The sequence below is a fragment of the Medicago truncatula genome, chromosome 3 (assembly GCF_003473485.1).
Source record: "Medicago truncatula cultivar Jemalong A17 chromosome 3, MtrunA17r5.0-ANR, whole genome shotgun sequence".
NCBI classification, from domain to species: Eukaryota; Viridiplantae; Streptophyta; class Magnoliopsida; order Fabales; family Fabaceae; genus Medicago; species Medicago truncatula.
The window spans coordinates 13,477,797-13,491,039 of NC_053044.1; the positions used below are offsets into that span (position 1 = coordinate 13,477,797).

The 13,243-nt window shown below is 32.7% G+C and overlaps 1 protein-coding gene across 1 annotated transcript; it reads right to left on the reverse strand.

Annotated features, from left to right (window-relative positions):
- Positions 1-8,801: 8,801 nt before the first annotated feature.
- On the reverse strand, positions 8,802-12,789 carry LOC25490409 (GDSL esterase/lipase At1g74460). The gene is made up of 5 exons (XM_013603833.3): positions 12,470-12,789; positions 11,726-11,856; positions 11,151-11,390; positions 10,320-10,569; positions 8,802-9,393 (listed from the first exon to the last, which is right to left on the reverse strand). The coding sequence occupies exons 1-5, from the start codon at positions 12,693-12,695 to the stop codon at positions 9,146-9,148; spliced, it is 1,095 nt and encodes a 364-aa protein (XP_013459287.1). The 5' UTR covers positions 12,696-12,789; the 3' UTR covers positions 8,802-9,145.
- Between the last annotated feature and the right edge of the window lie 454 nt (positions 12,790-13,243).

Genomic DNA, 13,243 nt, shown 5'->3' on the forward strand with positions numbered 1-13,243 from the left:
ACCTTCAAACAAACAACTAGCACCTTGTTTCACAACTTTGGTGTAGTACACAATCTACCTAGCTCCTTGCTTCAAAGCTTCGGAGTAGTGAACATGAGTTTACAACTCAATAAACAGTCCTAGACTTGCATCACAAACGATACAAGAGAAGAACACACATGGAAAACGACTCAAAACCCTAAAAACTATTCTTTATGAAAATCTGTGGGTTTGATCCATTACAACTCAACTAAAGGTCTTGTTCAATGCATCAAGGTGATACAAAGAGAGACTCACAATTAAAGCACAAGTCGAAACCCTAATGACTCAATTCAATAACATTGAAATGGTCAATAAAACTAGGGTACAAGTCTTCCTTATATAGCCATTCAAAATATGGGCTTTTTCGTCGTAGACTAAACATATATTTGTATCAAATATTCTTTTCAGAAATATATTGAAACAAATATTCTTCAAAAAAATATATTTTTTAAAATCTCTTTTGAAAATATATTTTACAAGTAAAAATATCCATTGAAAAAATATCTTTCTTCTGGATACACATATATTTGAATCAAATATTTTTTTAGAAATATATTGAAACAAATATTCTTCAGAAAATATATTTTACAAATATGATAACTCCTAAAATGTAGGAACATCTTTAGGAACCGCCAAACACATCACCAAGGAATCCTAAAATATTGATATTTTAGAAACAAATCTTCCAGCTGATTTTGGACAAAAACGCGCTGCTTGGTGAACAAGAAATAGGGCGTGATTTCCTTAATAAGATAAAGATTGCGTAAACCAAGCCACATAACCATGACACGCTGAACCGTGTCAAGATGTTGGAACATCGTATCCAACATACATGAGTATTTATTTTAGCAACAATGAAGCTAATACCCAAATACCCAACAAATTGGATTTCTTACCATAACTGGGGCATTATCATTCAAACAACTTAGAAACTGGATCACTTGATCTTCATGTCTAAATTCTTTAATATTGTGCACTGAAGCACAAACACATCTTTTGAGGACAAGTAAAAGAAGGTGTAGGTTTATGACCATCAAATTATTCCTAAAGAGATCTTAACTCAACATAATAATCACTGATAGATTATGTACTTTGTTTCAAATTCTTGATCTCAGTTTTGAGTTTACAAACATGAACACGATCAACTTTAGTGAATCTTTCTTTCAAATCTCAACACACATCAGAAACAATATCAATGTTTTTTTTTTTATAAGGCAAGAGCAAATGACATAAAAAAGAGTGGCTTCCAACTAAGTTGGTACCCAACTCAGGTTTGTCAGATGCTCATAAATATATTATTAAAAAAAAGGGAAAAAAATACATAAAAAAAAACTGGGGGACATAAACCTAACTAGTTTATCCACAAAATGGAGGTCTACCCGAACAGGTTATATGAAAATTAAAAACAACACAAGTGGATTATAACATCCTCGTAGAGGTCTAGTCAGTGGTGAATGGACCAACTGTCAACACGGAGCAAATCCACGTACCATCCAATGTCAATGTACACAATACTCTTACATATAGAATCTGAAACTGAATTTGTGATCCATGAATGAATGAGGTTGTTACACCTCTTTCAAGCTTGGAAGCTTAAATCATCTAGTTTAAGAGGAAAAATGGTTTCATATCTACGAACTGAAATTTATTTTTGCCACCAGGGCCTCTGCGCATTGCTCGCGCCCAAGCTTGGAAATTCGAGGTGCTTAACTAAGGCTTGATTGCACCTGAATGAGGTCCATGACTAAGTCGAACGTAATAAGGTGAAGATAAATCCTGCGTTGAATCTTGAACTCCATTGTTATTAGCATTTCCGTTGTTTCACACCATTGCTAATCATAACAAGAAGGATATAGAAAAACTAAGAAAATAGTGATGAAGGTTCAGGAATCAACTAAGAAAATTATGATGAATCACGAAGAACAAGAATCTTGATAATCAATCAAGATTGAAAGAAAACAAAAAAGGGAAAACACAGGATGAAAATGATGAATCTTCAAAGAAAAACAGAGAAAAGTTTGAAGCGTAAGGAACATGCATCCATGGCAGAATTCAGCGTAACTGAATCGTAACAACCTTCTTCTCATATAAGGATCTGATACCATATTAAGAAAGTGAATTGAGAATCCTAAAAGAGAAAATGAAGAACATTGTGAAAGAAATTCTGTTATTCATTAGTTGAGTTTGTTACAATGATGGTGAATTATTACTGCACTATATCATAGCCTTTCTAACTGACATAACAGTTGTACATTTTTATGTGGCAAGTTAGTTAGAGCTATTGGAGATGACTTGTTTATCAAGTAATCTCTCTTCTTCTTCTTCTTCCATTCTGAACAACACTTTCAAATTGATTTTTTTTTTTATCTATTATATAAGGAAAATGTTTCTTTAACATCTTAAAGGTGTATACACCTTGAGAGAGAGATAAGAGAGATTGGTGTGAAATGTTGATGATATGATTGGAAGAGAGATATGAACTACGAAGCACGGATACGAACACAGACACGGACACGACACAGACACTGACACACCAACATCGTTAATAATTTGAGAAAATCGCATAATTCAGTGTGATTATATGTGTCGATCGACACCGGGACACGTCTAATTCGAGGAGTGTCCATACTTCATAGGATATGAAGAGAAAATGAAGTATTGAATGAATATAGAAAAATTTAGAAAATGAGGAGTGTCCAAAAATATCATTGTTGATTCTTGATTGTATAATTTTGGAGCTGTTTGCACATCTTCTGCTAGAATTCTCTCTATCAAAACTACTACTCATTACAATCATAATAAAACAACTACAAGTTTTGTTGGACTAGTGACAACATATTCTATAGTGGACTCCATAATGAAAACTTATTTGAATATTGTGTCTATGGTAAAAGCTTGACTGCTGTGGTGAAATCGCTACCATATTTGGGGCCTGTTATTGTCATATCCAAGTGGAATTGACTCAAACGTGAAAGTGACTTTCATGGACATGTACCTATCACTACTCTTCAATGTTCAATAGCTATTCACATATAGAATATGCATCAGGTTAAGGCTATTTCCACTAAGCCTTGTACTGTATATGATGTGTTTTAGAATTTGAATTGCCAGTTTCGGTTATCCATACATTCACGCAGGCAGTATATCATGGTTGTCAAATTAAGATTAAATAGTCAAGATTTAATGAAATTTTATTTTATTTTTTAAAAATTAAAATATTGAATTTAAAACATCAATTATTGATCTCAATCCAAGAAATTTAAAATCAAATTCTAGTTTTAAACACACCCGCTCACGTCCAGGACTGGACATTTGGAGCATGGACATAAATGGTGGGTGGTCCGATAGCGAAAACCTGATAGCAGGTTGTCCAACGGATCTTGGAGGAGGCTCTAATACGATCTTAGACATCGTGGTTGAGTCTAACTCAACTATACAAAACTGGCTTGCGAGGTGAGAAAATCCCCTATTTATAAACACATTGTCAGATCATCTCTTATTCGATGTGAGACTCTTTAACGGTTTTGCCACCCCCAAAATTGTGTCATTTTCCACTTTACTTGTGTGCTTCATGTTTGTTTAGTCACTATATTGATCACTTAATAGATGTTCACCTAACTATTCCCACGCACCCCCAAGACCCCACATAATGATGAAAGCTTTACAAATTTGTGGAAACGCGTTGATATATCTTCTAAGAAATTATTAGGTTGCTATCACCTTTTTGAATTTGGCAACATGATTGATTGCTCCTCCCATATTCCATATTCCACATTCCATGCTAAAAGAAACCTATAGAAAAAATCTAATGCTAATCATCATGTATATAAATTGAGAACAGCGTTTGAGAAGAAACATAAGAAATCTAAGTGACAAGAATGAAAGGCAATATTTTTCACCTGTTTGTCATTTTTTTAGGGCTTTCCCATCTTGTATGCTTCAAAGCAGTTCCAATTACAAGTAAATTCAACTATATCATAATTTAAACTTCGTTTCTTTAAAAACTTAATTGTTAATTTCTTCTTGATATTATTATTTTACCTTAACAAAATCTTGCTTCTATAATCAGGAAGTGAAAGCCTTATACAACGTGCTCAAATTCATCTTGTATTGGAGAATGCCAACAATCACAAGGTACAAATAGATTATATCCTAAGGTCGTTAATTGCTTAAATCGCAATCGTGATAAATCACTCTTTGATATTGTATAGAAAATGTTAGCAAATGTTTGCTTCTCCGTTCGAGTTTGAATCTTGGACCTCCAACTCTTTAACTCTTAGCTCAAATCAGTTGAACTATCCGACCTCCTTTTGATGTCACGGTTTAAAACGTAGACATTAACCATCTTCTTAAAACAACGATCGTAGAATGTTGTTAAGCCAATAATCTTTATTATTAATGATTTACAGGATATGGTCATCAATGAAAGAAACTGGCCGCGAGAGGAGCCTACCGTTGTTGAGAGGATGAATCTGGAACTCCATGACTACCCGCCATCAGGGGCTAATGGTCGTCACACTCCAAGAGTACCATATCCATGATTTGTGCATGATGAATGCTCTACACATTATGATAGTATAATTCATCTATAAGAGAGAGGGAGATACTATTTTAATTTTAAGTAACTACTTATAATGTATGTACTATGTACAAGAGAGAGGCTTTTAAGTAAAATTTGTTTGTTAAGGTGTATAAGTTTACAATATTAAGGAATCATTAATGCTTATTTTTGTATTATGGCGCTCACTATTTATTTTTTATTTTTTTTCAATTCTTTTAATTTATGTTTTTCCATACCAGTAATAAAGGATGTTTTATAAAACAACTCGCAATTATTATTTTCAATACAACATCAACTATATTTTTTTTTGTTAAGTAATCTAGCAGTTAGAGAAAATTCACCTTAAAGGTGAATACGGGATTCGAACTCCGACCCCTATATAAATTATGCATTATCCCTTATCAAGTGAGCTAAACTCATACGGATCTCTATGTAAAATTGATAAAGTGGCGTATAATTTAGATGTATATATGTGTGTCGCAAACTACAATATCTTTACCGTTCACCATCTTCTTGAAAATTAGATCCCATTACTTGAACCTCTTCACTCATTTTCTATAATCAATCGGAGATACTTGATTTTACTATCCATCTAATTTTCTACCATTGTCTTGCCCAACTTAAAAATGAAGTATCAAACTATATGTGAATGTAAAACCACAAACTATTTTAATACATAAGGACTGTTGGTGTGTACAAGTGTGAGTTATATGTCCCACATCGGATAAAATAGTAACGGTTAAACATCTTATAAGTAAGAGGGCCTTAAGGTTTTGGGTAAGAGTGTGGTGTCTCTCTCCCAACTAGCCTGGCCTTGTATTTTGCAACCTGACCATCTTTCTTCCTGCACCTCATTCATCTGTATCACCAACTACTTCTTCTTGTTCTTCAGTTCCAACATCTTCTGTTTCGTTTTCTTCTCAGTTGATCAGGTACATGTCTGAAACACAATGAGCCAAAAATCTTCAGATGTTGAACACTTTGTTTTACTCCACACCATGCTCTTGGCTCCTTGTGCAGCAACGGCGATACATGCAAAGTAAAAAGCTTCCGCTCTAGGAGGAGCACGATAAAGTGATGGACTCACACTTTTGGGGAGTGTTGTTGTATGTAAGTGTGAGTTAAATGCCCCACATTGGATAAAAGAGTAAAGGTTGAACACCTTAAAAGTGAGAGGCCTCATAAACCAATTGCCTTAAGGTTTTTGGGTAAGAGTGAGGTGTCTCTCTCATTGTGTGGTTGTTCTAGCCTCGATGTGAACAGTCCCACGAGCTCCTCCAACGACCCAACAAGGACGGTCCAAGTGCGGTGATAAGTGAGATGATCGTCTAGCCTCACATTTCTTTAGGCCACAAATCTATTACTTAACTGATAATATTAGTTTTATTTCTATAAAATATTTTAGATCATATACTAAAAAATTTACTCATTAATTTTTTTGTGTTGTTTAAGATGGTAAAAACTAATTAGGCTTATAAAAGTATCAAATTAGTTGTTAGTTTTTTAAATACCTCATTTCAAATTTCGTTTTAGGCATCTAGATTTGTCATGCCCGCTCTGGCTTTATAGCATTTTCCGTCTTTATAATATAACAAACCAAATAAAATGAATCATCACCATCAAAAGAAAGAATTATCAATTTTAGGATTAAAAAAAATAAAATCTTCCACATATAGTTAATCCTAAATGTTGCTTACGATATATGGATGGAGATGCATTTGTGGCATTAAACCGACAAATAACAATATTTATAGCCCTTCTTTTGGCATATAAAGATATGTGAATACAAAAGTACAAAACCAGTGTTGCTTGGTGCTTTCATAACCAAAATTTCTTAGAAAGTGAACTAGCAATAAATCTAAATTGTTTAAGTTCATTTTTCTGTAATAATGTTCATTAGCCACTGAAATTAAGATACATTGTTCATATCTTGTATATACAAAACACACACTAATTAGCTTTTGTGTTCGGTGGGAGAAAGTGATGTACAAAGTTGTGGGAATAGACTTTTGTCTCCTGCTTTGGAAAAGTTTAAGGCTAATAAAATAACATTTATTCTAGCGTATCATGTTAGTGGTATTCAAATATATATTATAGTAAACAAGATCTGAAACTTTTTATTCATGAATATATATGGATATTGCATGAAAAGCATGGAGTTTAATTTATGAAACTTTAGACACAAAGTGATGTATGTATAACACTTAAGATTCGTATAAATACGGGACACCTGTAAACCTAACAACGATACTTCTTCATGCAGAGACCTTAATCTAATTTAGATACGTGTAGGGGTGTGGGATGATAGATATTTTGTCGTTTCTTTATATGATTAAACAATGTCCGGTATTTGTTCCTGTGAGCATAGTTCGGTTGAGAAGGAGATAGTATTATAAATGCATTAGTCGGGATTCGAGTCATGAATTTTCCGCATATTCTCCTTAAAGATGAATTTCTATCATTGGGTTATTTCACCAAAAAAATAAAATAATCTAGTGTTTAGATCTTGGGTCGAAAGTACAAAATGATAGAGAAATATAAGGATATGTAAACTATCGAATCCAAACGGGAAGTATAAAATGGAGGAGTACCTCAGGTGTGTTATGTGATGTGAAATTACCAGTTAGGTTACAGTGGAAATCTTATCCGACAACGGTCAAATCAACGATGTTGTACTAGACAGAGTGTTGAACGGTAAAGAACCAACATGGACATAAAGTAAGCATAAAAATATGAGGATGTCGCGTTGGATGTGTGGTAAGATTCGATGAGATAGAATTAGATATGACAACATATTAGAGAGAGAGAGAGAGAGTTTGGGTAGCAACTATAGTAAAAAAAAAACGGAAACTTATACGGTACACCACATGAATATCATTGACAATTATAATAATTAAATATTATTTTAACAAAAGCTTTGACGAAATAAGCAACTGATTTAATTATTAATTTAATTATTTGTTGTACCGGTAAATTTTGAGTGTACCATAGAATTTGTCAAAAAAAACATGGTAGAAAATAGTCTTAGGTGGTTTGGGCAAATAAAGAGAAGACATGTGAATTCCATAGTTAAGAGTGTAGATCAGATGGAGGGAAATTTGATCACTAGAGGTGGGGATAAACCTAGATAAACTATAAGAGAAGCTATCAAAAAAGATTTAGAGATAAATGAGTTGAAATACATGATTTTTTATAGAACATTATGACGTGGTTTAATTCATATAGCCGACTTCATTTAATGGGATAATAATTGATGGTTGTTGTAATGTATATTTTTAGGTTTGGCTTGAGTGGCCATCAAATAGAATGAAGGAAAACTATAGAGAAAAGATGGAATTAAGGGATGATGACGAAGATAGATACATAGATTGAGAGAGATATTTTTGTGTAACTTATTTATAGAGATAGCTTGTTTGTTAAGAAACTAGTTTAACCAACCAACAAAACTAGCCAAAGCTTAACAACCTGGTATCTAACTTTTATTCAATATTATGGACTAACTCACTAACAAAATATGTTGTCTCATTTTGGAAATTCTTTTTTAAGTACCTAGCAATTACTCGTCTCAAATTTCTAAAAATACCCCTCAACAGTAGTTAATGTGTTTGCATCACTTTTTAAATCGGTTAAACCCATTTAAAAGTGATGAACGGTTTGTAACTATTGTTCACCAACAAATGATAGTTAACTATCATTCGATTTTTATTAAGTGTCTTTGAGCAATTTTAGGAGCCTGAAAAGCAACTCCATTTCATTTTCATAGGAAGGAAACATGATAAGACTTCCTTAGTTATCCAACAAGAAATTAGTTTCTTGTAAGCAAAAATAGAACTATTATTAAATTATGTTGATTTGTTGTCTTATTTTAGAGAGTGGCCGGTGTTTATACGATTATATATACGCCTTAAGAGAGTGCAGGTGTCAATTTCAGTCAAGAAACCATCAAATTTAATAATTCGGTTTAGTTTGAATGACTCCTTTAAAAAATATGACTTGATTTGATTTGACTAAATTCGGTCATTAAATAAAATCTTATCAGAGCCATTTTCACCAACAAAAAAAAAATCCTAAAATATCAAACATTATTTAGTTTTGTCTTGATTTCAATTATTTTATATTGTTTACGCTTTGATTTGGATTGGATTATATGAAACCCCTATATGTTATGTCTTTTTGATGTATTACTTGCTTGTATTCACACTCTTACTATATGAATCCATTGAACAAAAAACAAGAAATTAAGTATGACTCATTATCATTAAAACCCTAAGACCATAACAAGAAATAAACTACAACTGATCAAGACAACAAAGAGGCAAAGAGCTATACTTTTTTTTTTGACCTAGAAACAACCTAAATAGGAATATATCGTGATAAAACAGACCAAGTGAACCAACCCTAATCTATTCTAACACAAAATCACTAGTCACAGGCCCAACCTAGCAATCCCGCGTGCGGACTCGAAACCAGATTACAAAGGCAAAGAGTGATTCTTGTTTCCATTACAATAGAAATTTAATGGCAAGAACAATCGCAGCATTATGCAAAGACAAATTGGTAAAATTAATCATCTGAAGGAGATGGAGCAACCTCTGGTGATGGTGAAGGAGTTTCTGCTTGATCAACACGTTTAAACCCAAACTTCTTGATCAGTTCAGTGGCAATTAGTTCATTAGCTTTGTCTGATGGATGATACTCATCCCAAAATACGTACTTGCTTCTATCTTTACACAATGTTGATGCTGGTATACATGTAAGAGCTGGTCTAATCCTCCCAAATGAACAACATGGTGAGTCTGCGTTTTGGAACCCTACATTGAAAATATTATGACAATGGAAATTATTCTCACGAGACAAGCTAACGTTTTCGTAACATCGAGGTCTAGCGCAAGTGGTTGGTATGCGATGTGTATTGTGTAAATCTTATTCTATTAGATTCAATTTCAGCCCATAAAAAAATTTCATTATTTTTTTAAGAGTGTATTTGGTTCCACAATAGAGATTATCATAGTTTTATTTTTTTTAGTTAATAAGTTTAATAAAAATCTATGAAGCACGAATATGGATACAGACACCGGACACGACACACACACTAACACACCGACAACGCTAATAATTTGATAAAATCACACAATTTAGTGTAATTATATGTGTCGGTGTCGTGTTGATGTTAGACACGACACGTGTCTGATATCGGAACACGCCTAATTCAAGGAGTGTCCGTGCTTCCAGGTAAAAATGCATATCTTTGTGTTTTTTCCTTATGAAAATACATATGTTGTTGTGAGAAAAAATAGAAATTGATTTTATCTCAAAAACTTGCATACAAATTGTAAAAAAATAATTCTTATAAATTGTACTTTTTTTACACCTAAAATTTGTTTTTGGAGTGGAAACATTCAAGCATAAATTATTTAACTTCGAACTAACTATAACAAACACAATTTTACAAAATCATTTCTATTCAAAGTCATATTTATCACGAAGATAGTCCTTGTACCATGAAGATAGTCCTGAGGTTATTAATATCATTTTAATTTCTTAAAAAAAATATTTATCACACGTTCATAAAAACACAAAAAATGTTCTAGAAATTCTAAATATTGAAATTATTTTTATTTGACTCTATTTTTTATATAAACCTTTGAAAACAAAAACAAAATAAATTAACATTTTCTTTATTAAAACTAATTAAGAAATTAAAAAAAAATTGTGAAGAAATTAATATTATACTTACCATACTTGCTGGGGTTGCTAATGACATCATTAACCACATCATAAGCATCACCAAATCTGTAGCTTGCATTGGGAAGTTGCTTCCCCAAATCATTTACTACCTTACTTGAAGCTTTGTTAAAGCTAAGAGCTAACTTGTTTGTTTTTTCTTGACAATTCCCAGATGTACTAAGCACTCTTTGAAGGGGAATACAGCCCATTGGGCCAAGCCCAAACACCATCAGTTGCCTTGCTCCTAGGCTATGCAGTACCTAAATATTTCAAAAGCATAATTAAGAAAGATTTTAAGTGCCTTAAATAAGACTATTTTCTTTTCCCACTTAACATTTTTTTATAGGCTTTTATTGATTATGAGTTTAAAATCCATACATTTATTTTCCCAAAGACCATTAGTTGCCTTGCACCTAGGCTCTTATTTTTGTCACCTAGGCTCTTATTTTTGTCTATGCATGCCAACAACGCAGGGCGGGTATAAGCATTATCGGCCATATCCCATGTTAAAAAAAATATATTATTAAGTTTGATACTTATTTGTAAGTTAATGGGTATAAGATTATTAAATATAATAAGAAAAATTTCAATAAGGAGGATAGGGCGAGGGTGGGTGTGGATGTGGGACGGGTATAAGCATCCTCGGTCCCGCCCTGCTCCGCCCCCGTACTAAAAATATGGGTTTTCTCCCCACCTGCAGCCACATTAGTTAAATCGGATTTTCCCCGTAAAATTTAGGGCAGAGCGGCCGGGTTTGAACGGAGCGGATTTTGTAAGAATCAAAATCCCAAATTCAATCCAGAGAAAAGATTGTGCTTGATTAGATTAAATAAATATAAACCTTTAGTTGTTCTTGAAGTGTTCCTACTAAGTAATCGATGAAGGTTTCATCATTGTATGTCCATGAATCACTATAAAGAGGCATCAAGTAATTGTTGATGAAGTCATTGCTACCTAAAGCAACAACATAACGTGCTTCCTGAAAAAACTTCTCTGCTTCAAATTTTCCAATTTTGCTTCTAATTAGTTCTTGTGTCCCCTCAAACAGCTCAATTTGTTTGTAGAGAGAAAATCTTTGAATCTGCAAGAGGTATGATTTTTCATTCAAATAAATAAAAATGTCAAATAACATAAAATTAAGAGTAATGATATTCAAACTCTCATTTCTACTTACATATACGACACCTTTTTAATCACGTTCAAAAATATGGTTAATTCGGTTGTATAATTGATTAATTCAATTCATGATCAGAATTGTGGTTAATTCAACTACACGATTAACTATAACTTTACCTTCTTCAACTTGATTTAAATTAACCGTCTACTCAATTAAATTAACCATAATTTTGAATACGACCAAATATAGTGTTTATAAAACTTTTTTTTTTTTTGTAAAATTAATTCTTGTAATCTTACAAAATAACTGCCGGTTTCATTCAATATGCCACCACCTCCTGAAGCATAGTTCACTCCATTTTCCAATATAACATCTTCACTTAGAGATGGGTCCAAAAATGCTGGAGGCCTAGGAAGCCCCATATTGTCACCTAAACATGTAAATAATATGAGTATGATATTAGCATGAGGTAGCAATAAGCATACTCAACATAACATTACAATATATTAGATTTACTTGATTATAGAAAAAACTGTATAAGCATCAATTTTTTTTTCTTCAAGTAGTCTACTAGTTATAATTCACCTTGATTTCAAGGTGAATAAGTGGGGTGTCCGTGGTTCGAACCCCGGCTTCTGCATATAACAATACATGTTCTTTTCAACTGAGTTATGCTCACGGGGACATATAAGCATCAATTTTACTTTCATTTTGGTAGAAAACCACCATAATTAGGAACTTTAACACCCCAAATGACTCTAAATAGTATCCTCAAAAGCTTCGATCCTTTGAACTAACTATGAAAATAATCTCAACTTAGATGCTTAGTTCGCACCTTAAAACTCATCTCACCTTGATGAGAATGTGTTATGCGGAGATCTAATTTGATCCTTCCGCAAATGCTCAGTGCTACTTAACCAACTGAGCCAAACTCATTGGTTAAATACCAAATTTAAAATAAAAGTCATATTATTTCTAAATAATGATGTGTTTATAGATTTGCTTAACACAGTAAAAAAAATCTTAAAAAGTAAAAGAGGTACCTATAATATCAGCAACTGTACGACCATTAGAGAACCTCCCATTAGGAAGACCATTTCCTATATCAATACCATACCAAGGCAAACTTGCTTGAGCAAGACTTTTAGATAAGTACTTATTGTTTCCAACATCAGATAAAGAATCACCAAAAATGAACTGCACCATCTTGCAATCACATCCTTCAAATATTCTAACTGCTAAAATAACAATTACAAGATAAAATTTCATGTTTGTTAGTGTAGAATAATTGATGATATCTCTTCAAAGCAAAAGGTTCTACTAAGATATAAGTGCTTGGTTTGTTAAGATTTTTTGTTAAATATATGGAATGGTTTGATATTGTTTGGTTGAGGAATATAGAGAAAATATATGTATAATGTGGAAAAGAGAGAGAGTGAAGTAGATTGTTTGATGAACCAACTATTACTGATTCAAACCTACTGCAACTACTCGTATATACTTTCTGTTGTGAGATGAAGTCATCATTTTTATTATTTTGTTTTTCCAAATTCATGATTTTTACTCTACTTTTTATTTTCTATGCTTTGTAAATTTGGTTCTCATATTCTTTTTAATTGTACTTGTGAATTTTGATCCTTGGTTATCAAAGTTTTGGAAACTTATTTGGCTTCAAAATATTGTCTTGTGGGGACCAGAAGTTCTCAATCTTTAAATGTTTTGAAATCTTGCTCTCAAAAGTTAGCTTAGTATATGTTTGATATCACGATGGGTGTGCCAGAGTCACGATGATCCACCATGATTTTGCTGAAGCTACG